Below are 26,854 nucleotides of genomic sequence, written 5' to 3' on the forward strand. Positions count from 1 at the left end.
CACAAAAGTCACAGACAGAATCAAAGCTTTCAAACAGAGCCAAATGGTCAGATTAGTAACTGGACTCCATGTACCCAGTCATGGGAAGACCAAACAACCCAGAAAACGCAAGATGTGATCATGCAATGCGTGGCATTAATATCTAGGATTTAAAAACTCACAGCATCAATAAGTTGCATTTTAACACTGCTACAATTTTCACTATATGCTGTGTATGTAACAGTTTAAAATCACCCAAACTGACTGACGAGTCTTTTTTTTTTCCTTTTTAAAATACTCATTTAGGAATGTACCCCGTTACCACAATAAAGCAGACTGATTACAGTCATCACAATAAATCAGACTGTTACTTCCAAAACTTTACGTACATGTTGCACAAAGATTTTTGCATAACACCACTGAACCTGAATATGGATCAACTAAGAATAATCTACATGCAAGAGACATTTCAGATTGATGCAGAAATTACCTGCCCTGCATTATTTATCAATATTTTAAAACTTCCCATTAGATGAGTAAAGTAAAATACTGAACTCAAAAATCACAAAGCACATGCTTTCTACAATGAAAAAGTAAAAGTTTGTGTACAATTTCCTGAAACATTTGGTCAGTAAAAGACAAGAGCAATTACACTGTCTGAAAAGCCTCAAGTGTTCTAACATCGGAAATGTGCACATGCTCCCATGCCACAAAGTTCTGCTTGCACAACAACAAAGTCAAGAACCTCCACTGCAATCTCCCAGCCTTTCAAATTCAACTTTTATTAAATCACTATTAGAAAAAGCAAAGCTATTTTCTTTCCTAGGTAAGGAAACTGTTTCTCCATTAGATAAAATGACCATGAAGGGTTGGTTTTTCAGCAGATAGGTTGTTTTTTTTTTTTCTTTGTAATGGAAGGAACATAAAGCTACATTCTGACATTATCTTTGCAGCAGTGTCAGAAAGTTACTGAAGCTTGTGTATAGCTCCTATCACATTTTATGTTCTAGCAGTCTTTTGAGAAGATGAGGACTGGAGCAAGAACTCTTTCACTAAGCGACTTCTTGGTACTGTCTGCAGAATTCAAGGCCCCTAAAGCTGGTACTCTAAGGCTGCAAACGCTTTGTTTTGTTTTGTATTTGCATCCTACTGGTTTAATCAACTAGATTTCAGAAGCCCTAATGACAGGTGATCACAGGAACGCATAATTTCAGGATCAGGTCCGACAAACCATTCACTACATTCTGAGGATGGGTCTGACACACTCTATACAGAACATGGAATTGGTTATACGTAAACAACATGCTGATGTCTTCTATCCATCCATTCCCCAGGTCAGAAAAATTGCTTTGGGCATTAATTCAATTTCCTTATTCCAGGACGAGTTTTATTCTTAGATTTCAGATACAGTGTGCCGGTATAAAGAGCATTTGTATTCTGACCATATCCTTCCAAATCCCTGTGAAGCATGGGGATGAAGGAGACCTACCAGAGCCAAAGAACTGGGATTTGACCCTAGATCATCGTGCTTACGATTGTTTCAATTGGCAACAGGACACCAGACAGCCTCCTTAAGAAGAGGAACACAATGATATGTACATGCATACCGTCCCTGCTTCTTGCGGGGGGGCTGGACTAGATGACCTTTAAAGGTCCCTTCCAACCTAAACTATTCTATGATTCTGTATTTACATGCATATTCTTTCTTACATCTAGCACAGAGTAAAATCAGTAGCCTTCTGAGGTGATGGACAAACATCACACATGTTCCTTCCTGTAGCTTCCAGTTTGGTTTTGAGTGCAATGAAAGCACCAAAGTATCAGGAACCTGGCTACGTAAGATATTACCATCTACCAAAGCCCCATATGCAGCCAGAAAGAATTCTGTTTCTTAATGGTAATATTCTCCTACAGCCCTGGCAATAGGTCTCAAACATATTCATAGTGGGCTTCTATTCCAGATTCTGCCTTGACAAAGACAGCATAAGGCTTTAGAGAAATTCCCACAGCCTTGTTTTATCCAGCAGCGAGTGTCACTTGATCAAACTGACAACGGTTTCAGCCCTTCCCCTTCGTGCTGCTCACTCTTCCTCTGAGGATGCTGCACTTCCACGTTCCTGGAGTGAAAACACACCACAGCCAGCACACATCTGGCACAGCTAACTCCTCTGTGCTCTGAATTTCATTTGCAAGATCATCTCCCTGGTTGAGAACCACTGATGTCAACTGACAGCTCTAAACATTAAAAAAAAAAAAAAAAAAAAAAAAAAAAAAAAAAAAAAAAAAAAAAAAAAGTTGATTCAGGGACTGTGCACAGTGTTTGTTAGACAGCAACATTAAAAAAAAAATTGTACTTGTTTTACTGCTGGCAGAATTGGGATGGGTTTCCCTCACCCCCTCCTTTCTCTCCTGTTTACTTTCCTGCTAGTACCACAGGGACTTTAACACTACCAGCTGTGAAAGGCTCTCATATAACTTACTGTTTAACTTTGCGAATGACAGCCTGGCTGTGAAAGAGAGATGTGCTCTGTGAGTCTGGAGAGGAAGCAAGAACACGCCGCGTAAACGGAGAAGCATGGAAAGTTCGCCTTTTCCGAGAGCAGCTATGACATTGCCAAGGTTTTAAAAATCTTCATAGCAGACCGCCCTCTACCGGGATGTTATTCAAACAAACTCTTTCCCTGCTCTTCCCAGCTCTCCCACCATGCTAGAATCTGTACCAGAAATACATATGCTTTTTCTAGACTAATGAAAAGATTTGATAGCCTCTTTTTCAAAACTTACCTATCTGACTAACAATAAATAGATTATTTTTTTTTTCCTCACAAGCAATCCAGTCGAGGAGGAGTTGGAAATGCATCTATATTTCTATGCTAACATCATTTTCAGCACCACAGATTTTGTTCAAATCAAGCATATTTGGGGCTGGTGTTGAATGTGTAATGAGGAAAAAAACCTGAAGCTATTTTCTTGCATGTTGTCTTCTAAATGTATTAAGCTGACAAAATTTTACACAACCCTCTTTTGTCCTAATCAGTGACCTAGTTTCTTCTCTCCGTTGAAAACACACACCACACTGACTCCCTACAGTGCACCTGAGATTATTTATTTTTTTTAAGTATGATGGCAATGTTATTACTTTTGCAGTCTCTGAAGGATCTCCTTGTCAGGTGTTTTTCACTTGCAAGTAAGGTGTTTCTCTCCCTTGATCCAACGGTTGTAAGACCTGCAAATTCTGCTCTAAACCTGAGTATGGAAGTTCAAGCTCTGCCTCCACTACAGAGGAAGGTTTGGTAGTTAAGACTACACCACCATCCAACTGTCTTCATGAAGCTTGTTTAAAACATAAGAGAACCAAAATGTCTCTACCTATTTGGCCCAGCAAGACCCTGTAAAATAAAAACATTCATTTATTAATCCGACAGGAAGGCATGAAAGTAGACTTTCATAAAAGTGTTGAGCTGTGCAAAGTTATATTTTAAAATCTGTGGCAGCATATTAGCACCAAGTAAGAATATTCAGGACAGTGCCAATAAGCCATATAATTTGATTTTTACTACAGATATTTTAATTCTTCCCCCATTACTTTGTGGTCTTCCACTTTCTCAAACACATACTTAAAAAAAACTACCAGAAAACTTATTTAAATGGCCTGAAAAGAGAATTTTTGACCTATTGCACAAGGATGAAACCACATTTTGCAACTGCATTGTTATGCTTTGGTTTTTTTAATTGCAGAATATGTTTTTTTGTGACCATCAAAAACGATTTTTCATTAGTATCAAGATGACAGAGCCACATTTTACAGCTGGAGCTCACAGCACAACCCCAGAATATCAGCTGTTCTTTATCAGTACTTTCAGATAGATAAGCTCAAGATTATTTACTGAGGTGGATCTCTGCTTTATCATTCCTCCTTAAAATAGCATTTCTTCTTAAATACCAATATCTCTGGAAGTTTATGCCTCCGAGAGGTCAAGAAAATAGTCATAAGCAGCCAAATAAATTCATTAAACAAGAACCCACAGCAGTGAGGTGCTTCTCTATTCACTGCTCTCCCCACCTTCCCAATACTTAGAGGCTGTTCCAATTCCAGTGGCCTTAGTAGCTGTGCTACATTCTACCATTTTCCTATTCTACAAGCAGAGCTACTATTACCAGTCCCCTCTTCCCACGCCAAAGACCTTTCGATTATTTAATATAAGGGCTATATATTCTCATTAACCACAGAATTACCAGAGATATTTGGTATCAGAAAAAAAAGATACTACTTTTACATTTCACTCTGCTTCAAGCTTTTCTTTCACCACAGACGAGCCAGGAGACACAGATGCAGGATGGTTGTTTCTCTGCACCCTGGACAGGCAAACTCTTTGCTACTCACTACAAGCACTGTACTATGAATTCTCTTCCATGGTCCTCCTCACATTCAGTTCTGTATTTCCGATCTTGAAATGCTTCTTCAACTTAGATAAGAAAAGGCACTGTTAGCGTGCTATTATCTCAAATAAGGTTTTGCTACTTGTAAGACAACTGTACCTTTACACTTCATATCGAACGTATGATTTCCACAGCATTTAATACCATGGGAGACTGCAAACTTTCACTACTCTAAAAAACTGTACAGTCTAATGAATCAGACTGCAACAGCCCTCCTCCACAGAAAATGAATTTGCCTTCACAACATCATGTGTAGTTTAGCTCACAATACTGCAAAGCAATAATAATAATATGCATCACTCATGTGACTCAGTGGATACATCACTACAAGACACCTGTCACCAACAGAAAGCCCATTTATTTACGGAACTAGGGAAAAATAAGGATCATTTCCAAATTCCATGTTATTGCCAGTTAAACTCAACAGAATTGACTAGTTTTTGAGGACTAAAAAAAATTCCAAAGCCCCATTTGCAAGCTTACACTGATATTTAGGCCAGTTGTTAAAGGTATGTTTCATGAATAGATGGGATTAAGTAAAAAAGGTTCTGTTTTTTCAAAGAACCTACAGATAAGTGTGATTTGTATAGGGAAAACTCATTGTGGTCACTTTGCTGGGGAGTCCTTCACATTCTCACTTACTACCTCATTTTGAACCCCACTGTTTAAATTCTTTGAAAGAACCTTTCCCTTCTGGCAGCCCACAGAAAAGAAACTCCCAACATTTTCATGGGTTGATGTGTTGAAAAGTGACACAGACTGATGATTAAATTTTTAAAAAGAGATACTTTCAGGGAAAGGTAGTTCTAGGAATTGAATAACCCAAATCAGGGTAAAAACATTTCATATTTATCAAAAGTGTCAGACCAAAAGAGACTCTCTATAAAAAACAAAATGTACTGATTAAACACAGTAGCTAGGAGGGTACAGAGAACTACAACAGGTTTTTATCGACTGGAAAACCATCAGTTCCCTAACAAACAGAATGCCGACCACTGCATTCCAACAACACTTAGAACAGTGCACTTAATCAAGCACTGTTAAATCTAATATGAAGAATAAAACACACATTAGTTACAAAAACGTAAGAGTCTTCTGAATCATTGATGTAAGGAAGAACAGAGCATGGTTACCTGTCATTTTAGTTCACTGGGACTTTGCACAATATAGTGGTAACTCAACAAAATATGCTTAAGAAATCAATTCCAGCAGCCATGTGTTCTATTGTCAATAACACCGTCCACACCATATTCGTGCTGATAAAACTTGCAGGGGAACTTAAAAGTCTCCAGTTGTGGATACACTATTAGAAGATTTTAACCTGTATGAATCCATTCTTTGAGTAAGTAGAACAGACATATTTTATTTTCAGGAAAGACATCATGAAAATAAATCCAAACAAAATAAATACATAGCAGGGAATATCCAGTCATGCTAACTACTGGAATAAGGTTTTTGCACAGGAAGTGAAAGCTGGGGCTCAACACTGACTACGAGCCACTAAGAACAGTGACACATTGTCCATCAAATAATCCTTCTCTGTCCTGGAATGTGTATCATGCAGAATGACCTCAATGAAGAGAAAGGCAATGAGATTGTGTCTTTACAGGCTTGAGGACTGATTTAAAGTAAACTAGACAGTCTTATTTTGAGCAATTCTTAATCAGCTATTCTTAGTTCAATGGTGAGCTCTGCAACACCACGAAAAAGTGTTCTTTTAACAAAATGTTTTCCACTTTATACCTACTATCAGTTGCTAGAATCTGAAAAACTGAACATAATAATGACAAGCTTCAGGGTGTTTACCGTACCTCAGCTCCACCCATCCATTTTGGTTCATCGGGAAATTCAGCACACAGGATATCTTCTGACTGGTTAGTTCCTAATACATGATAATGCAGTTTTTGGTGCAGATTAGTGGAGGTCTCAGTGCCTAGTGAAATGCAAATATTTAAACTAATTAGTTCTCAAAGAACTCCAACAACCACCAAATAAAACCATTAGAAACTTCTGTATTCCTTTGCTTATAAAAGAGAAAAGTAATTCAGCACAGAGAACTAGGAATGGTTCATGTCTACAACCATTCCCCTCCAAACAGACTGCCCTCCAAAACAAGATAAAACTTTGAACCACACTGCAAACCTGTTCAAACAGTTACCCTTTCCTTTTATTGCTGATAATACATTCTTCAAATATGAAATTTATCATTTCAAGTTTTGCTTTCTAGAAATACCAAGCAAGCAAAATAAAACAACAGTCCCTGCCACCATCTAATGATACTTTTGTTCCCATTTCACCCTACGCAACTAAGGGGAGATTTATTGTTAATTAACATTCTTAGAAACCTTCATACTTCCCTTTGCTGAAAATAAAGTATTCTAAAGCACTGCATTAGGTGCTACTTGATTTTTTTTTTTTAATTTTGTTCTTGCAACATTTTCCATCACTTCAGCTTCTGAACTCTACAAGCGTTTAAAAGTAAAAAATACAAGGAGGGTATCTAACTTGCAAGTCTGGCAAAATGACCCGCTTCAAAAGCAAACACAGAGGCAAAATTCAGGCACTCTCTAAGGTTTAACAAAGAGCACAGCTCCAGAAGAAACTTTTCAGTAGCACTACTTTATACAAAGAGCTGCTAAATTCCTTCCCTACTGATGCTCCTCAACAATTTATTCCACTTAGTGTGCTGCTCCTTGAGTTTCGCTAGCATAAACATTTTGTGTTGCTGTGCTGTGAACCACAGATGAATTAATCTGGTTGAGTAGCAAAAACCTTATGCCCCAGATTGCGATTCGTCAGGTCAACCTCCCAAGCCACTTCACCTATGCCCACACAAATGCATAAGGGGAAGAGATCTAAGTAAGCTGTCACCAGACATCAAATTCGAGTCAATAACATCCTGTATAAAAGCTAAGTAAATCATTGCAGAGAAAAAGAAAAGGAGCAGTAAACTTTTAAGAGAAAGACAGGGACAGGCAGACAAGAGGATACTCACACTAACTGAGTATAGGCTTTGATCATACAAGACACAATTTGATATCCAATTGGATAAACTAGTACAGCTAGTGACTTCAGTATAAACTCGCAGAGCTAATTATTTGGTGCACCAATTTACTGAAAAGGTCATTTTGCTTCCAAACAGTATACAACTAGCAAAGCCACACTTACCATCACTTTTCCCATCTTGTTTTGGATAACAGTTATAGAACATGCCTTTTCCATCATGGGTCCATGCCATGCAACTGAATTTAACTCTCTCCAGTGTATCTGGAAGTTCCTCAGGACCTTCTACTTTCATAAACTTGATAGTAACCCAATCAGAGCCACTAGAACTCAGGCCATACGCAAAGTATTCACCATCTTCACTGAATGCATAACCTAGGAAATTGGAAACAAACAAGATGAAGGAACAACCAGCAAAAGGAATCAATATTTTTCAAAAAAATGTTTGTTATTTTGCCACATAGCTTTTTACTATTTACTGTATGCTAGCCAAATCCCAATGAAAGAGAAGTGAAATTGGAAAAGTAGTTAAAAGAACTATGTGCACTGAACACTGAGAGAGGAGGATTTATTTTCTAAAAGACAGTGCAAGCAACTACATCTGCTATCATTTGGGATTTACAGCACTTTTTCAGCCTCTGTGGACTCCAAGTAGTTCACAGATCTGAGTTTAGGCATGCATACTCAGTAAGTACGTTCAGTGACATTGCTTATACCCAACATCTGAATTACAATTTAAGTAATAATTCTTCTACTTCCCTGAGTTTGGGGGGAAGAAGTGGAGACTGAAAATGCACACAGATAGAGAACTTGAAGTGAGATTTTAAGAGAGAAACAGTACCAAGGAAGTCAACAGAAATTGAGATGCAAGCAATGCATCCTGAAATAAAGCAAATACCATTACAATATTGGAGTAACTGAAAACTAGATTATGCAAAGCCATGAAAACAGAAATAACTGGAAAAAATTGCCACTGGCACGCAAATGGATTAATCACCAGTATTCTCAGCTAAGACGTCTGATATATATGTCGCTCTATCCAAACTGTGAGGAAAATACGATTCAGAAAAAAAAATTCAGAAGAGCTTCCATCACAGTTGATAAGGACCAAATTCACTCTTGCAAATCAACTCAAGTGAAGAGACTAAATTATCATAGGCCTGTACAGACTTGAAAGCAACTACCGAAAAAAACACACAAAAAAGTTGCACTTTATAGAAATCGTAGATTTAAGAGGCACCACTGTGCCATCCTAACATATTCTTCCCTCTAAGAACATGAGTGGCCATTCAGATTCAGAACAAGACCCCACCTAGCTGTCCTCCAGAGTAACCACAATGAGATGCCTATAAGAGTAAAAACAATGCAAGTACATGTAATATTTCCCTCAAATATTCTTACAACCTCTGATCAGTTTTAGCTTAGGAGACTTCTCTTCCGTGAAGTAGTTGTTAATAATTCTCAATGCTTCCCTCCACCTTGACCTTGTGCAGCTTGCCTTTAAACCCACAGTAAGTTTTTTGCACCACCAACATCCACTGGTAGGGGGTTCTACAAATCTACTTCTTGAAGCAAGAACCATAATCTTATTCTGTTTACTTTGGACTCAACTCCCACTGCCTTCATTTGATATCTCCTCATTCTTGTAACAGAAAAAACGATGACTAACCAACTCCTGTTCACTCTGTCCATGCCACAAATGATTCTGCAGACCTCTATTATATCCCTGCTAAATTGTCCCTTTTCCAAGCTGATTGATCTGTGCACAAACAATTGCTTCTAACCTTTGCTCCATACCCTTGATTGTTCCTACTGCCCTCCTCTGAAGTGTATCTCAGAGCCCCTTTTGAGCTGAGGTGACTGCAACTATATTTAGTATTCAATGGTACCGTATAAACCCGCGGGTTGCCAATGTAATGGTGTTTTCTGTTTTGTTCTCTATTTCCTTCTTAATAATTTCTGATATATGATGTACTTGTCTGGCTGCTACCAAGAACAAGGCTGACATTTGCATGGAACTACCTATCACAGCCTAAGTATTTTTCCCAAGTGGTCATGGTCAGCTCAGAGCCCATTCCATTCACTTCTCTACAAATAAGGTTAGGATTGTTTGTCCCCTGTGCATCACTTAATTCATCTGTACAGAGACCTCTACCTGTTAATTTATTGCCTACTCCCTATCGCTAAGGTCTTACTGCAGCTCTTCATTCTTTAGTCTTTAACTGGAATAACTTTATACTGTCACCAAACTCTGCTACCTCACTGCTCACTCCTGTTTCTAATATACATGAACATACTGAACAGTGCAAGCCCTAGCATTGTCCCTGCTAGTACTCTACTACTGATTTCCCCTTTGACAGCCCATCAGTTATTCCCGCCCCTGCCTTTAAATCAATTATTTATCAACACCAGGAGCTCCTCCACTTGTTCCATGGTTGTTTTTTTCTCCAAGTGCATTTGGAAAGAGGCTTTGTCACAAGCTTTTTGGAAATACAGAAAGATTATATTAACCCAATTCCTTACATGCACACTTTAAGGCAGGACTTGTCACTAAAAAAAAGCCATACTGATTCTTTTCAGCTATGTCACGCTTAAGAAGCATCCACTAATTCTGTCCTCTGTTTTTATTAACTGGCCTTGAAGAGACTTAGAGGACTTCTAGGTCCAAGAATCTTGTGACAATAAGCCAATAGTGAGTGGGAAAATGGGCAGCTATCACAAGCCCTAGTGAACAAGAGTAATTTTGTGATTCTAATATAAGTTAATGCCACATTCCTCCACAGTCTCTTATTTTAACTTGTTAGCTTATGTTAAAGATGTAAAATACAATTTTAAGAGAATTAGTCAATATAAATACATAAACTTTTTTGCTTGCTATGGATAGCCTCAAGATCTGTTGAAATCTGCTACGGAGTTGTGAAAAAAAGGCGTTGAGAAACCGAACCAAGTTAATTCTGAATACAATATAGATTTAGAAGTGTTCTCCTGAAACACTATACAGATCCACATATGGCTGTTGTGACTACTTTGATAAAACAAGTGTAGCCATACTTTTACAGGCGAAGAGCTGGAAACCATTTCCAACTTCTACTGAAGACCCAGATTTACTCAGCAGGAACTGCTGTCTCACTAACCTCGTAAAGCCACAGTACCATCATCAGAAAGCTTATTTGGATCAAGAAAAACTTTGGCATCGGCATCCAAGGAGTCTTGTACATATAAAACTCGCTGGTTCTGCAGTCCTGTATTGTAAAAGTGAAAGTACCTAAAAGAAAACAAGAGGGGAAAACACAAAGGAAGAACTCTGGTTTTCAGTTAGGCAAGCAATAAAGCTTGTATGAGATTGTCATGAAGTGAATAGAAGACAGATAAGCATAAGGGAAATACAAGCTTCACAGTAAAGTAGGAAGCATGGCTTCCTCTACGGCCATCATGGATTCAATCATCCATGGTAGGTGCCTTTGTCTCCCAGAGGAAGCCCAGACAACAATTTCTAAGTCTCTAAAAATGATAGGAATCTCATTACAATGTAATATAGATTGTATACAAGAGACTGTAGGATGCATCCAAAACACGTTTTAGAACTAGAAGCTGCATTTGCCACAGTGCTTTTCAAACAAAGCTAAGTATACCATAAACTCTACATAACTGTCTATGTTAAACAGCTCTGGCAGCCTTAGCATTTCTCTGTTACAAGTATTGGCACAGGTTCCCATTCCCTATGTTCTAAGCTTTATCATTCATATAGCTGCTTTCAGTCTGTATCGGGTGGCAGACAGATGTTCAAATGAAACAGAACTGAAATGCTTTCATCCGTATTTCCCAATGTCCCTAAAACTGTGTGTTTTGAAAAAGTTGTAGGAACAGAAAATTACAGAATTCCCTTTAGTGAGAGATACTCTTCACATCATAAGACACTACAGAACTCAAATAAATTATTAACTGTATTCTATGCAATTCATAGGTACTACACTTATCTTCCTTCTGAGTTTTACTACGTAAAGCCATGTTTTAACAAACCAGACAGCAGCTTCACCTGGGGGAACAGAGTAATTTAAGAGGTAATGTTCAAACCTAAACATAAATTCACATATTCCCTAAGACTGTCCAGTACCTGCGTAAAGCATGGGAATGTGGTAAACCCAGAAGGGGGAGTCATACTCACAAAGGTTTGGCTAACAATCTCAACTAGTAATATGTTCAAATACTAACAATAATTTTCAGCAAGTGACAAAATCCAAAGATTCAAAGGAATAGAAGAAAGTGATATGTAATTTTCCATTTGACCATGCATTTTCTAGCCAATTGCACCTCTGCAATGCTAGGCACTAAGCTGGGAAACAAAGGCAAACGATGTGACAGACACAGCACCTCCCTGGGCCCTCTTCCTTTCTGCAGATTCTACACAACAGCTATTCAGACACTGTCCTTTAGCAATTATTCTTTGGCAGAAAATTGGAGTAATCAAATTTAAGAATTTCTAAGTGTCATGGAAAGTCTGGAGAGTTCTTAAATAGAATAGTTCCTCCCCCGGCTCCTTACTGTTACTTTACTCGGTAGAGACCTCTTGATCTCCTCAAACACCATAATACATGGGGTTTTGGTATGATTTTTAAACCACCGTGATTTAAGTTGAGTACGTGCCAAGAAACGGAGTAACACTCAGAAAAACTAAAAAGACATATGGTAAAATCAAAGTGTCATAAGTTAAAGCACATTAAGCTCCTGACATAAATGTTCCTCATGGAGGACAGTCAGCTGTATCAAATTAAGACTCTCTCTCTTTAGTGGAGACTATATTCACCACTGCCATGAGCACTTCTGCAACATGAAGCCTTATCAGCATTGAAGATAACCACCTCCAGGCACGCTTGCCCTGCACAGAAAGAATGGGTCAGAGGATCCAGAGCAGTCACTGCTCCAGAATCAGTTTCAGCACAGCTACATCTGCATGAGCACCACATACAAACTAATAAGCTCTGCCTGACTCATTCAGCAAGGCTTACTTCCCCAGATGTAGCATTGTCCTAAACAGCTCCACTGCTTCTGGGCTTAAACCTCACACCTCTATACATTGACGTGCTGTGCCACATCATTGAAAAGTTAAATCAACATCAGCTTGGGTTCACTCCCTACAATATATTTTCACAAAAACCCACATACTTTCTTTCCTTTAGTAACAAGTATCCACACACTCCTCACAGCATAGCCCGGACAACTAAAGTGTAGCAAATCTCCCTCAACATCTGTGCAGAAATCTTAAGGTAATGAGACATCTGCTCTTTCCTGTGGATGACAGTGAAAACATACCTGGCATATCTGGGTGCCACTCAACAAGCATGAAATACATTGAAAATACTGAAAAACGTTATTTGTGCTTCTCATGATTAAGAATAGCTGGTTGGTTGCACTACCTCTTTTTCAACTGCTAAAACAAATCTTTAGATGTTACTAAGTTAACCAGCAGTTTCATCCCTTTACTCCCTTTCTCTAAGAGACTGCTAGTGTTTCTGAAAGGGGTCACACAAAATACAGTAGCAGCTGCAGTGTCCAGACTTTGGGTAAGCCACAGCAGCACCATTTCTTTACTTAGCCACCAAATTAAAACAGGGATTCAAGTAGGTATTGTCATATAACAGGATTTCTTTATTTCTTAGAAGACAGATCTTTTTGCATCAGTTGCCTTAAGTCCTTCACATGATTCTTCCCCTATCCCCTGCAGATACAGGAGCCATTTTTCACAAGGGAATTCCCACTGCTTCCCACTGGCTATGACTAAACAAAAATCCTATCAGTTGCTCAAAGTATGACCAACATAAGAGCAATATTTTAGTAAATATTTAGAGCAACATGCACATGATGTTTTCAGGATGAGGTGCCTTTAACTACACCAACAGTGACCAAACCCAAAAGGAACTCCTCCAAGTTTTACTTTTGCAACAGTTATTCTACAAAGTTGTCTGAGTTTTGATAAACTCGATTCTTCCTATAAAAAGAACAAGTTACAAAAGGACAAGAAGATAATATGACTGGGAACTGGAGACAGTCAAGCAACTTGTACTCTGCATCGTGCAAACTTATGTATTAACATTGGCTTCCTTTTCCTAGCTCTCAACTATAAAGGAATAAATACAAATACAATTTATAATTTGTTTTCCTAACTAGTAATTGCTTTTGACTTGCTTCACATTCATTACCATCTACAAAGACATTCTGCACATACCTTTTCCCTTTCTTGAAGTGGCAACTGTACTTAGGATAATCGTAGAGTTCAGTCATTCGTTCTTTGAACAGCCCTCTGACAGGACATTGCTCGAGAAAGGGTACTGTAAGCTTGTTCTGAGCCTCCACAAATGCCTGAAAGAAAACAATCCCCCCCAAAAGACATGAACTCAAGCAGAAAGGCATATTTTCCTACAGGAAAAACTATTTTCTGAAGCAACACATCACAGACACCTTTCCCCCCAGACAGGTTGTGTAGTGTCACACCTGAAGAGTCTTACATACTTATTTGCATTATGCCATAATACTGTACCAAGACTGATGTTATATTTTGAGTAAAGTCTCGCCAGGGCATGCACTGGGCTAACCAGTGGCTTGGCCAAAGATAAGCCAGGTTCCTGCCATTCCCCTTTTAAAAAAAGACCAAACCCAAACCTCATGCTTTTAAAAACTCTCCTTATATTTGCCTAAATGGCATAGAAAAGCTAACTTACAGTATAAACCTAGGCAATACCACCTTCCCTTACTTCACCACAAACATACAATACTCTATGATAAATAAACTAGGAAATGGATAAAGAACAGTCTGTGAAGGGCTGAAAGATGATACAAAATGTCACACGCACCATCTGTTCATCCTGTTAACATAACACACCAGATTAGTCCCAGACAGTATTTCTTGGAAAGACCAAAGTACTGTCCACAGATCAGTTCTTAGTTACAAAAGGCAAGAATATCTAATCTTCGAGAGGAGAACTTTAAGGAGTCTGGTTTCTTTAAAACACTCCACTTCCCAGTCACAAACACTTAACGACAGCGGCCAAAACCCACGGCATGCATGGCAAAACTGATGCTCTGTTGGTGTTTCACCATCCCTACTTACAGCACATAAAATTAATACCTAAGCATCTTAAGGTGAACAACAACTGCCAAGAAGCCGATAGACAGGCTTTTCTGTCTCTAACGTGTAGTAGGAAGGACAGGACACTGTGTGTGTGGCTGTAATTCAGAGCCAGACATCACAATGACAGCTGCAGCATCACTCTTGGATCCCCAGCCTCTCACCTCCAGCCTGAACCTCCAGATGTCCACTCATCTCTTGCTTACACAGGTCTCTTCCCCAGCTACTTTGAAAAAGGCTGTTTCTACCTGTCCTGAACCTGTCACACCGTAAGCAGATCAATGCATGAGCAGATCAATGCATCTGAGCAACACTTCACCACAGGGCAGGACCTACAGGAGCAGCAGGGCTACAATCCATATTCCACAACCTGTGTTTCACAGCTCTTCAGAAAAAACAGTTGCTGTATAAACAGAGTACCTGGCACATATTTACCAACTGCTATCAATGTTTACCTATTTATTAATTCTTCAGGTGAAAAAGAGGGAAGAATAAAATATAAAACTGTTTCAGTAGCATTTTACAGACATTTCACAGTGAGAAGGGAGCACACGGGGCAAGCAGAGAGAGACTCTCCCTCCCATTTGCCTCACTGCCACAGCAGTGCATAGCCAAGAGCTGGATTACATGCCAAGCTGTGTTTTCAGAGACTTGTCAGACCAAAAGGTAAAGAAAAAAGTGCATTAATTATGGTCAGTCTCCACTTGAGAGGTATTTGTTCATGCCTAACAAAGCATACAGAAACTGATAAGCTTTAAACCTGTGAGTGCAGAATTAATAATGACCTAAGAGCACTTGGCTAAGTGCTGAAACATATTAGTTTAAGAACACGTGGGCTCATTACACACAAGTCACCACTAAAGGATGACACAAGAAAGCAAGCACTACAGCACTAAAAAGGAACAGAGAGCTAACAATGACGACTTCTGGACTTTTACTCAAAATTAGACTCTATAGATCAGCAAGGATCGAGTCAGGAAATGATCCCCTAAGAAAAAGATGTGAATGCATCGCCACAGGAAGGGCAATCTTTGCTTCTGCTCTCCCTTTGAGAATCACACTGGCATAGACAGCTTTAACAGCCAGCACGGCAGCACAGCACATCCCAGTGGTAAGTCAACACAGCATGCAGCTTCCACATTGTACTGCTATAACCATTCCTCCCTGCCCATCAGGTGATGAAAGAATTTAATCTGAATTTGTTTTCTCTAAATGGAAATACAACGGCCAAACAGTAGCAGAGCATGAACTCAGCTTTTGCACTTCTCTCCAAAGTGAGATATGAAAACTGGCCAGGGGCTCAGTTTTTGTTTAGGTATCTGGAGAATGGAGTTTTGTTTGCTTATAGCTGCACACCAAGCACATACAGGGGAAAAAAGGGATAGAGTAAAGCCCATAGATCATGAACATGGAAGTACGTACTTCTTGAACAACAGCTTTTCCACAGGAGATTGAGAATGTGACTTGATGATTGACTTAATCAGCTCTAAAACTGCATATCCAACAGGAAATAGTCCTGCTTAGCCACCTGTAGATTTCAATAGCCTACTTTTCATAGCAGATGTATACACTGCATATGGAATAAGGTCATCTTGGTGACCTGGCTGAAAAGTTTCTAGACCTACTTGACTTTCACCTAATTAAAAGTAGGCTGTGGGCTGCTAGAAAAGGAAAGATCTCATTCTTGAACCATCTTAGATCTTACTATCATGTGGTCTTGGAGTGACCTAGATCAAGCATGTGTGCCAATGGAAAACTAATCCACAAAAGGCTTCCCCTGCAGAACACCACCTTGTGATGGCTATACCCACGCAATGAAGGGACAGTAACATTTACGTCAGTGCAAGAAGGAGGTGGGAGGGCAGAGAGAAACCACAGAACCACTTGACTTAATGGAAACTTGCAAACCACAGTGGATCAGGTACAGTACCATCTGCACTCTCACTGTAAAAATACCTGATTAAACCAACTACAAAAAAAAAAACCCCACCCTTCTACATTCACTTGTTTGTAAGCTGCTAACTAGCAGAGCCCACAAGATCATTTGGACTAGCCACAGGAAAAATGAGTATCATTCTTTACACTCACAGCTGTTGTGGATAATTTCTTTCAGTCCCAGTCCTGTTAACCCTACAGTGGGCATCATGACACCACAAAAATTCCAGAGTTAAAACCAATCTCACATGCTGTGCTTCTTTCTCCACGCTTCAAGAAATAGTAAACTTGATGTTTCACTGATTCACATCAACACAGAAACAAAGTGAAGCCTACCCATTTATTTTCTATGACCACATCAATGCTTGCCATTACTACTTCTGCTAAGCCCAGAAAAGTAGAATTCACACACACTTGTGTATCTAGTCAACAGCACACACACAATAATTTTTTCTGTTTGCATGTAAGAAGCGATTCCTATCTTAATAAATGAGTGATGATCAGTCTTCACTCTTGGCATAAACTGGAATTTTCACTGTTACACATACTCAAATCAAGTAAGCATGTTGTAAACAGGAACCGAATAAGGACTCTTTCACTACAAATGAGCATGGATGCCCAAGGAATTAATCTTCTAGATCTGTACTTAATATGTAGAATATTAAAGGTAGTCTACTATTGGAGGTGTACATAGGCTTGAAAAGTCTATAAAGCATGGTCCAAATTCTCTTGGAAGCCTGTGCGTTCAATTGACTCTATACCAGTGTCTAGTTATTCTTTGATCTGGTAGGTGCAGAATGGCTATTCTGCAGGTCCTGCAAACTATCTCAAGAACTTAAAGATAAAACTATTAAGAAAAACTAGCAAGAGTGGTCATCAGCAACCTTTGCTGCAGAGCACAAAGAAGTGAGTGTTAAACCAGATTAAAGGAGTTTAGGACTTAAAGATTATTTTTTTCTGACCTCTTTTATGAAAGAGGCAGAACAGCAAAATACTTTAATTCTCTTTGTTCAGTAACTCCTGGAACTTTGGAAAAGATGACATATCCACTTACTTATACACACAGGAACTCTCGTCACTCTGCATCATACTACTACTGCACTGCAAAATTCTGCCTGCCGAGGTGTGTGTTTTTTAGACTGTAGACAAGGAAGATATGGCAGTATTTTCATTCCACCAATGCGACATCTTGTGTCTGGGCTGCTGTATTTTTTGAGGACGCTATAATCCCCATTCCTTATTTTGCCTCCTATGTAAACTACAGCCTCTGGAGAATGAGATTCACCCTCCTCCAACTGTTCTCACTCAATCTGTTCACAGTATGCGACAAGAGTATTGCACACAGGGACACAAAAAAACAGGTCTTGGTATTTTCTCAATCCCAACTCTTCCATAGGCTCTCAAAAACCACTTTAATAGGTACTTGTAAGGACTCTATAAAAGACAGACATAAGCACATCTCCCCCCACATAAAGCCCTCTGAATTTGGCACAAAACTATTCTATGTGTACTGTTTCTTAAGGATGTCAGAATCAAAAAACCAAAATACTCTCAACTTACTAAATATCTAATTTTCAATCCATAGCAGAGTTTTCCATTAAAATCTGATCCCAAATGAACCTTCTTAATCCACATGAGTCTTTATATATGCTGACAGATTTGTAAGTAGGGAATGGGATCGAACTGCACACATTTTATCTTGCTCTTGACAGTAAGTTCTATTCGACAAACCTCTGGCTCATCAAGATGTATTATGCAATCATGTATATGAGAGAACCTAGAAGGGATCTCACTAATGGGAAAGCCACCCTGCAGGATATTTTTAAATGGAGATCCTCCCCTCCGTCATCTTTCTAAGACACTCATACATACTAGACAGACGCCAGTGTTTCAGATCTGGAACCAGCTATCACAACGTTACTATCAATTACAGAGGAAATCCTCTCCACACTGCCACCTACACTTTCTGGCCATCATCCCTGCAACTCCCTATGCCATGTATATGACAGGAACTGGCTCACAGTTACAGTTTATTATTTTTCAGGACTGCTTCTCAGCAAACGACTAGTTCCAGTAGCACAGTCTAACTATTCTAGACTGCACGCTGAAAACACTGCAACATCTGTAATCTGTAATAAAAGCCACTAACAAAGCCTGACTTCAGGAGGAAAACATTGCGTTTTGTTTTTTTTTAAAGGGGTCAAAAAAAAAATTCATACACTTTGTTACGGTATGAAGAAAACAAGTAAAAGAAGTTTTCTTTCTAACCTTTCTTAAGTAATTTATTATGCAATTTTAGATGTCCTTAGGACCGCGCATAAAGTGCTCTAAAATCAGAGTGTTTTGCTTCAGTGTGACATCACCACCTTGAGCATTTGAACTGTCTAAGAAAAACAGGTGCAAGATAAAGAAGGCCTTAGTTTTCCAAATTCTGTGATGTAGGTTGTATCAGATGTTCCAGCCTGTCCCCCATTAACACAAAGGTACAAAATAATGGCATGGCTGTTAGCACCATATGATATTACATGAATGACAGCCACATTCCCTACGTAAGTTTTCAAAAAGTATTAGCAGGTCCTTCAAAACCATGCACCTACTCTAAAAAAGAACCATATCAAAATAGCCATTCTCATACAAAGAAAGGTTACCTTCGTCTGTTCACTATCGGGATCTTCAAGCCAGCAGTATGGGTCACTTATTTTACATCCATGGTAATCTGACACCTGAATTCATAAAAGACAACAGTTTTAAAAAGACATGCACACAATCAAACTCTATTAACCGAAGAATGACAGTCATCAAGATGAAGGGTATTTGGAATGTCACTAAAGCATACAGTGCTAAGAAGCAAAAGAAGAGAAAAGCAACACCTTGCTCCCAGGTGAGTTGCTAATATTAACAATCAAATTAACTTGGTGATGACACCAAGACAGCAGTTGTTCTCAGAAAAAAACACAGAGCACCAGAGAAATGCAGAACATTAACATAAATTCATTCCACAAGACAGATTAGTAAAGTAATTGAAAAACAAAAACCAAACCAACAACCCAAGAACAAACCAAAACCCCTAAAAAACCCAAACAACTCCTCCAGATCCAGGTGTTCAAGCCAAATCACAGAACTGGATGCACCCAAAATTTAGTTTCTGGTTACACAACTGTCTCTGGTTTAGACCTCTCTACTATCGCTGCTCACAAACACGTGAGTAAAAACTGTATACACATTTGAAAAAACACCAAACAAACAAAAAACCAAACCCAAAAGACTAACCCACGTGGTTGAATTTATGTGCTTCCTTCCTCTAGTATACAAATAAGACCAGATACCTGCTGTTAGGATTTGTATAGTTCAGCCTTTCACTTAACTATGAAAGTAAATAATTAAGTTTTCCCAGTGTTGGCTCGTGTCAGCAAACCTTTTGGTTTAAAAGTGATGTTAGTTCTGTAAATAACTCCTGGGCTGGCGCCTAAAGCATAGCCCTTTGTGAAAGAAGAAGAATCAGGAACCTATTTTAGCCAAATTGACAGAGCAATCCTTGCCTATCGAGTTACGGCTGGAACACAAGGAGACAGATTATCCTGCAGACGTGCCATCGTGCAAAAATAGACTGCTGGTTCCCCTGCACGCTGCTCCAGCCCAGGTGGAGGCCTGGATTTCCCAGACACTGCCTGCGCTACTCGAAGCCCCGGGATTTGCCCTCCCGACGGGGCACGGCCGTGAGCCCGGCTCCCCCCGGCCAGCCGGCGGGCAGCCCACCCCGGCCTAAAGCCCACCCCGGCCGGCGGCGCTGGCCCCCCACACGCGGGACGTGCCCGCAAGCACCGGCACAACGGCCACAAACCCGGCTTTTAACAAGCCCCCGGCAGCCACCACGGCCCACAGACGTTAAAACCCCAGGGCCTTTAAAGGGAGCACGCTGGACTTTGCAGGGCCGAAGACGAACAAAGTCCTGAAAGGCGAGAAGCCGCTAACCCCTCCCGCCCGGCGGCGGCCCGCAGCACCGAGGGGGCTGGCGAGAGAGGCTCTGCCCCGCGGCCGGGCCCAGCGGCCGCCACACGCCGCCGGGCTGCCCCGGTGAGGTCCGTACTCACAGCGCTCTCGTCGCGGTACACCTCGGGGTACTGGAAGGCCTGCATGGCGGGCGGCGGAGAGCGGTGGGAAGAAGAGGAGGAGGAGGAAAAAGACGAGGACGAAGCGAGGCGCGGAAGCGGCCGCAGGGCTGGGGCCGGGACTCGAGCCGTGGCGGCAGCCGGCAGCAGGCGTGCAGCTCGGCCCAGGCGGAGCGGCGCCGCCATACGGCCCCGCCCCCTGCCGGCGGGCCACCGCCCGCCCGCCCCGGCCGAGAGAGGGCCGCCGGCGGGGAGCCGCCGCGCACAGCGCCCCCTGCAGGGGGCCGCCGCACAGGCAGCGGCCGTGGGCCGCGGCGGGCGAGGGCGGCGGCGGGCGAGGGCGGCGGCGGGCGAGGGCGGCGGCGGGCGAGGGCGGCGGCGGGCGAGGGCGGCGGCGGGCGAGGGCGGCGGGCGAGGGCGGCGGGCGAGGGCGGCGGGCGAGGGCGGCGGCGGGCGAGGGCGGCGGCGGGCGAGGGCGGCGGGCGAGGGCGGCGGGCGAGGGCGGCGGGCGAGGGCGGCGGGCGAGGGCGGCTCTGCCGACATCGGCCTCTACCCGCACCTCCTGGCGCACCCTGCTCCGGCGGAGGAGTTGTTTCCCCCTCACCACCCGGCCAGCGGGTTTAATCCTCCTTAGAGTAAATGTTTAAAAAAAAATTAGATAAAAATTTGTGAGCTTTTAGTCTTTTTGTTTTCCTCTCCCAGGTCCCGCACTGTGACACAGGGTGTGGGGAGAGGCCCAGGCCTGACCCGGAGAGTTCCCCTCAGCACTGCCTGGAAAACAGGTGGTATTGCGTGGGTGGGGGCTGGGGCAGCTTGACATTGTGCCCACCCAAACATTCAGTGCCCTTTCCATCAAACCCACCTCTCCGTGAGACTCCACTCTAAAAGCCAAGGCCAAGTTGGCCCACTGAGGACGGCTTTTCCAGCACACCAACCTGGTTGGCTGCTGCTCATCATGCTGTCAGAGACTCTGGTCCTGCACCAGCCAGTCTGGATGAAAGTGCACCAAGGTGTTTTGGGTGGGTGACCTCGGGCGTATCAGCCGGGTGTTAATTTTACAATAGGGTTTCCTGGGTTGGAAACTTACAAACATTTTTTCTTTCCAGGTGGTGATGCGGTGGACCCCTGTATCATGAAAATACTGGAAACATTCGGAGGATGGGTTGTAGTGACCCGGCAGATCCCCATATCATGAAAATACTAGAAACGTGCAGAGGATGAGCTGTCATTTGGCTAGCAACATGGCTGAACTACTTTTCTTCCAAACAGGTGTTCCTCCAGACTTGCCACCAGCAGCCCTCACCAATTCGTCCTGTCAGCCTTGGGAGAACATCACTGCAGCTTATCCGGAGTAAACCTGTGCGTACGTGTGGCACGTGGCACCAGCTGGAGACAAGGAGGTTTGCACGTGGTGGTGTCTAAAGGTTCAATCAGCCCGAAGAGTGTTCACAGTTGCGAATAAAGTAACCGCCTGGAATGACAATCATCTAAACCATTTCAGAAATGGCATCAAACATTTATAGTTACCAGCTCAGAAATCTGCCTTGATTGCTTACTCTTAATGGAAAGACTTACCATCTCTAATTGGGCATCCTGTGGGGAGGTTGAGGGTTGTATGCATATGAGGAAATAAGCCAGCCCCATAATGATCACTATTACTAAGTGATGTAACTGCGTTCATCAGCTTCATTTACATCCTAAACACCACCTACGTGGCTTCTTGTCTCTTGTCCCTTCTCTTTTGGTCATTTTTCCCACTTACCTTGTTTCTCTCCTAATCTCGCTCTGCAAGGCTGGAGCACAGCTGCTGACTACACCTTTTGTTCCAGCACTCAGAACATGCAACCAGCAAGGTGGTTAGTGGTAAGGCCTTGACGTGCCCAATGCTGATAAAAGCTGGCTAATTGTCTGCACAACTTGCTCGGGTAAATACTGGCAGGCAAAGGCTGCCACACGTCTGTCTGGAGCGTCTCAGACAGAAGTACATAGCGTACGTGAACTGGTATCATACGGAGAATTAGCTCAATACCCCTGTGAAGCATTCATTTTGGCTGTGTGCTACACAAACATACCGTGAGTACACAGTATGTCTGAGAGTTTTGAGCAGTCTTGACTGCAAATTCACTTCATACACAGCAAAGGCCTTGCATCTAATTCAGAGCTGCAGTTTGCTTGAAGAAAACATCTTTTTCAGCCTGAAGGTGTTGTCTGGGGTGAATGTATTTTACGTTTGTCCAAAATTTCTGGATGGTTAGCAGCTTGATCAGACTTGCAAGAGGCTCTGACTGAGCAGCCGTACATCTAAACATCCTGGGCATTTCCACAACGTCTCTGTAGATCAGCTTTGTGCTGTAAAGGCAGCCAAGCGGAGGTGTCCTGGAAGTTTTGGGCAGGTGTACTTTACGCTCATGAAGAAGCCTGATCTGCCGGGAGAGGGCAGCCTGACTGCACCGCACCGTGCAGCTGACAGAGTGGTGTCCGTATTTTTCAGGCTTCAGCAACCCTTTCCGTCCAGAGCACGGTAATTCCTCAACGGCCTGGCAAGCATCCAGTAATCACAGTAATTACAATATCTTCCAATTCGTCCTGGGTACAGGGAAGGTGGGAATATACAAAGAAACCCAAGTACGTGGTTGTCCGAGCCTATATTTTACAAGCAGTATTTTTTTTTTTCAAAGGTGAGCACCAGGGACAGAAAGTGAATTTTGTCTTTACTGTAAGTTTCTCCCTTTTTTTCTTTGAGGGGAGACAAGGAAGAACTACCTGTGAAGAACAGCAAAAGCAGCAACTCTACACTGTCTGAACTTTTCTTATCAGAAAAGCCATTAATATAGGTTACATAGTGTTGAAAACTGTGTCCAAAACATGTTTTTCTTACCAGGGAGCGTCCACCCTCTGTACAAATGAAAGGAAGCGCAGTGTGCAGTCTCCTAACAGAAATACTTATCATGAAGTGTAGCAATCTTCTCCCTTTTTCAGTTTGTTTGTTTAATAAAACATTAAAAGTGATTAATGTTATGCCTGTATTGTAATTGAAAATTTGAACCTTATCTGGTTTAGTGTTGTAGCAGCAAGTAAAATTCTATTAAAATTTTACCTTTTCTCAGGCCTAGCAATCCCCAGCAGAGTTCAGATATGATATTTCCTGAGTTTAGAGGATAAGCTGCTGAGTAATCAAAAAAATATGTTCCTGTATTTAAAAAAAAAAAAAAGTTTTAAAATCTCTCAGTACTCTTGATCATCTTATCACACTCCTGTGTTAGCATGAATCTGGTCATGTGAAAAACACATATTGGTCTCTGCTGATATTAATTAGACCTTTGCTGATCATCCAGTCATTAGCAAATCTCTTTCAGCTTAGTCAGCATCTCCACAATGACTCACTGCAAGTAGCGTATTGACTCAGTAGGAAGTGACCTCATCATCCTTGTCAGGGAAGATCAGACAAAAAATCTAGCAGCAAATTTTGGTTTTACCTTTCCTTTTCATCCTTTCCCCAACCCCACTCCACCATTATGACTTAGCAATGACTGGAAACTCTTCTGCTATAGAAAGAAGGTGTACTCCCGTTTTCTTATATATTTTTAAATTTCATTTCCCTAATTGTAAGACACTAGTTCTGCTGTTCAAACATTTATCAACAGATGTCAGCAGAACCTCAGTCTTTCAGTGTAATGAGCGAGTGCTGAGGTGTACAAACAACTTGAATTTTAGAGGAACGTGACTCTGAAAGTGCCTGCCCTGCTGGATGTCTGTTTTGGAAGCACTGACTCAAGAGCCTCAGTCCTGTTGATTTTCAGTGAATCTTTCATTCCTAAATTATGTTCATCTACTGTACATATTAATTATGAAAAGTATGTATTGTTTATGGATAATTGAAGGGTTGCTTGTTTTATGAGCTGAATGATGAAGTAGCTTACGTAACATAAAATATGGTTTTATTATCTCAGTCACAGAAACTTCTACATGATGTAGATCTGGTCGATATTTGAAAGTACAATCAATCAAAGCGAGATTTAATTGTGGTAAACTGCTCTGTGCACTGTGGGACAGGACGGGTGCATTAAACTCCGTGGCATGCTGCAGAATCATACTCTAGCGTGCCCTGGGGTTGTGCATTGGTATGCTTACACTCCAAGTGCTGTGAAGTCAATTAAGTGATGTAGGGATATCCACACGGGGAGTTAGTATGGAATAGCAATTACAAAGTAGTATTTCAAAGTATTTCATCAGGTAGACAATGTAAACCGTGATTATGGTATGATAAACATATATAAACTGATGTATGGATATCAACACACAGATCATAGTATAACTACATCCAATTAAAAATAACTTTTCTTTGGAGGAATTTTTTTTCCAGACAGGTGAAAGTTAAGGTGTTTTAGACTCACCTTTTCCTTGTGCAGTGACCTTCCTTGTGAAGTGAAGAATGAACAAAATTCTAATCCTAGAAGAAGCTTATGAACAAATTTTTTTTTGTAATTGACGCTTTGTTTTTATTCCTCAATTTTTAACTGATAACAGTTGGCTATTACAAGAAGGATTTGCCAAATACCAGAGATCAAATAGGAAAATCTGGGCTCTTGTGCCCCTGGGCAGATAGTCAATATTCAGCTTTCACTGAAATTGATGTGTTTGGGTCTTTTAATAAGTTATCAGGGAGACCTGCAGACTTCGCAAGGTTAGGTACTCTCTACTTTTGCACCAGATCACTGTATATTCCTGACACCTAGATAATACTTTTTTCAGCATTTCTGGAAATGCATCCTAGTCTTATACAATTCAACTTGGACTCCATGACTTGTTTATTTTGTTGTTCTTCTGAAGAAGGCTTTTGCAGAAAAGTTAGAAGGATTTGAACTTTCCTTGCTACACAATATTTAACAGGGGAGAAGGGTGTGAAATAAAGCCCAACACACTCAACAGAAGTTTTTCTGTCTACTTTTTTGCCCATCTATTATTTCACTGATTTTTGAATCAACCCTTCCTTCATCTCCTCCCACCAAACATCACTCTGCAAAAAGAACTATATTTATAAGCATAATTTTCTGTTCAATGAAATGATATTAATTATTTTATGTGGAAAGATAGCAAGATAGCAAATTCATATTAATAAAATGGAAAGAGAAGTGCTTATTTTTTTGTGTTTGCTTTTGCCTTTCTGAACTACTCTTTTTTGTTGTTGTTGTATGCTGCAAAAATACTTTATAAGCTAATTCCTGTCTTCAGGCATCAAAACCAAGTAAGATAACCTTTATATTGAAAAAGGATGACAGTATACATTCTTACACGGCATATCTGAAAAATGGAGATAAGTATGAATGGGAAGGAGGCTTTTTATTCTTTTCAGTTCTGAAAATGTAAGGATAATAATTTTCTTGCTTTGGATGAAATCTTCTCCCTATTAAAGTCAAAGGAAGTTTTGTCACTGATTTCAAGAGAGTAAGAATATCACCCCTAATCTTGGCAGCGAGCAAAACAGAAGGCAGCTTCCTGTTTAACAGCTTATGACTTGTTGACAGAATTTGAAATACACTAAACATAGGGAAACGGATATATTTTTCTTGGAAAAGAAAACAGTTTTAGCTCCTTTTAAAAGACTCCACATCTAGAAATATCTTCTTCTGCAGCCATCATCTACCCATGTTTAATATATTTCAAATACATGTGTCCAAATGGTTTCAAAATAGAGCTTTCTATTGTGCCTCAGAAAACATTTGGTTTGGGTTATAACACTATAGAAACTATAGATCCCTGCAGAAAAAATAAACTTTAGAGTTAGAGCATCAGAAATGTAATTCCAAGCGAGACTTGCACATGCTTTTGAGAAGAACCTCTCGACATATGAGAAAAAGAAAGAAAGAAAATTGTCTGCAATTTAGTGACCACCGAATCTGAAATGCAAACTACATTGGACAATGTGCCAGGTTATGACACACAGTGGTGCTCTAGCCACCCTCTATAACAATTCATTTACAATATTGCCCCTACAATTCCACAATGGAGACAAAAATAAGAAGAAAGAAAAAATTTCAATTACAGAAGCGCCTTTGAAGAAAGGCACCAAATTTTGCTAGACACGAAATAATTATATCTGTAACAAATCCAATTTTTTTTTTTTTTTTTTAACATTCAGGGATAACTTTAGCCTCTCCTCTAAAGAAGTAGGAATTAAACCTAGTCCAGTAACTGAGTAATGTATGCCCAACATTTGTGTGGCTGAATGTGAAGAGCCTGTAGTTCTGGTACTGCAGTCTCTGTG

The 26,854-nt window shown here is 40.8% G+C and overlaps 1 protein-coding gene across 1 annotated transcript in view; it reads right to left on the reverse strand.

Annotated features, from left to right (window-relative positions):
* PREP (prolyl endopeptidase) overlaps positions 1–20,775 on the reverse strand; it is a 99,142-nt gene extending 78,367 nt beyond the window's left edge. The window contains exons 1-6 of the mRNA XM_086745260.1: positions 20,572–20,775; positions 19,129–19,203; positions 13,646–13,779; positions 10,557–10,687; positions 7,588–7,797; positions 6,231–6,352 (exon numbers count right to left, since the gene is read on the reverse strand). Of these exons, the coding sequence (XP_086601386.1) occupies positions 6,231–6,352; positions 7,588–7,797; positions 10,557–10,687; positions 13,646–13,779; positions 19,129–19,203; positions 20,572–20,775 (876 nt within the window). The remainder of the gene's footprint in view (positions 1–6,230; positions 6,353–7,587; positions 7,798–10,556; positions 10,688–13,645; positions 13,780–19,128; positions 19,204–20,571) is intronic.
* Between the last annotated feature and the right edge of the window lie 6,079 nt (positions 20,776–26,854).

This window comes from Chlamydotis macqueenii, chromosome 3 (genome assembly GCF_036417535.1).
Source record: "Chlamydotis macqueenii isolate bChlMac1 chromosome 3, bChlMac1.mat, whole genome shotgun sequence".
NCBI classification, from domain to species: Eukaryota; Metazoa; Chordata; class Aves; order Otidiformes; family Otididae; genus Chlamydotis; species Chlamydotis macqueenii.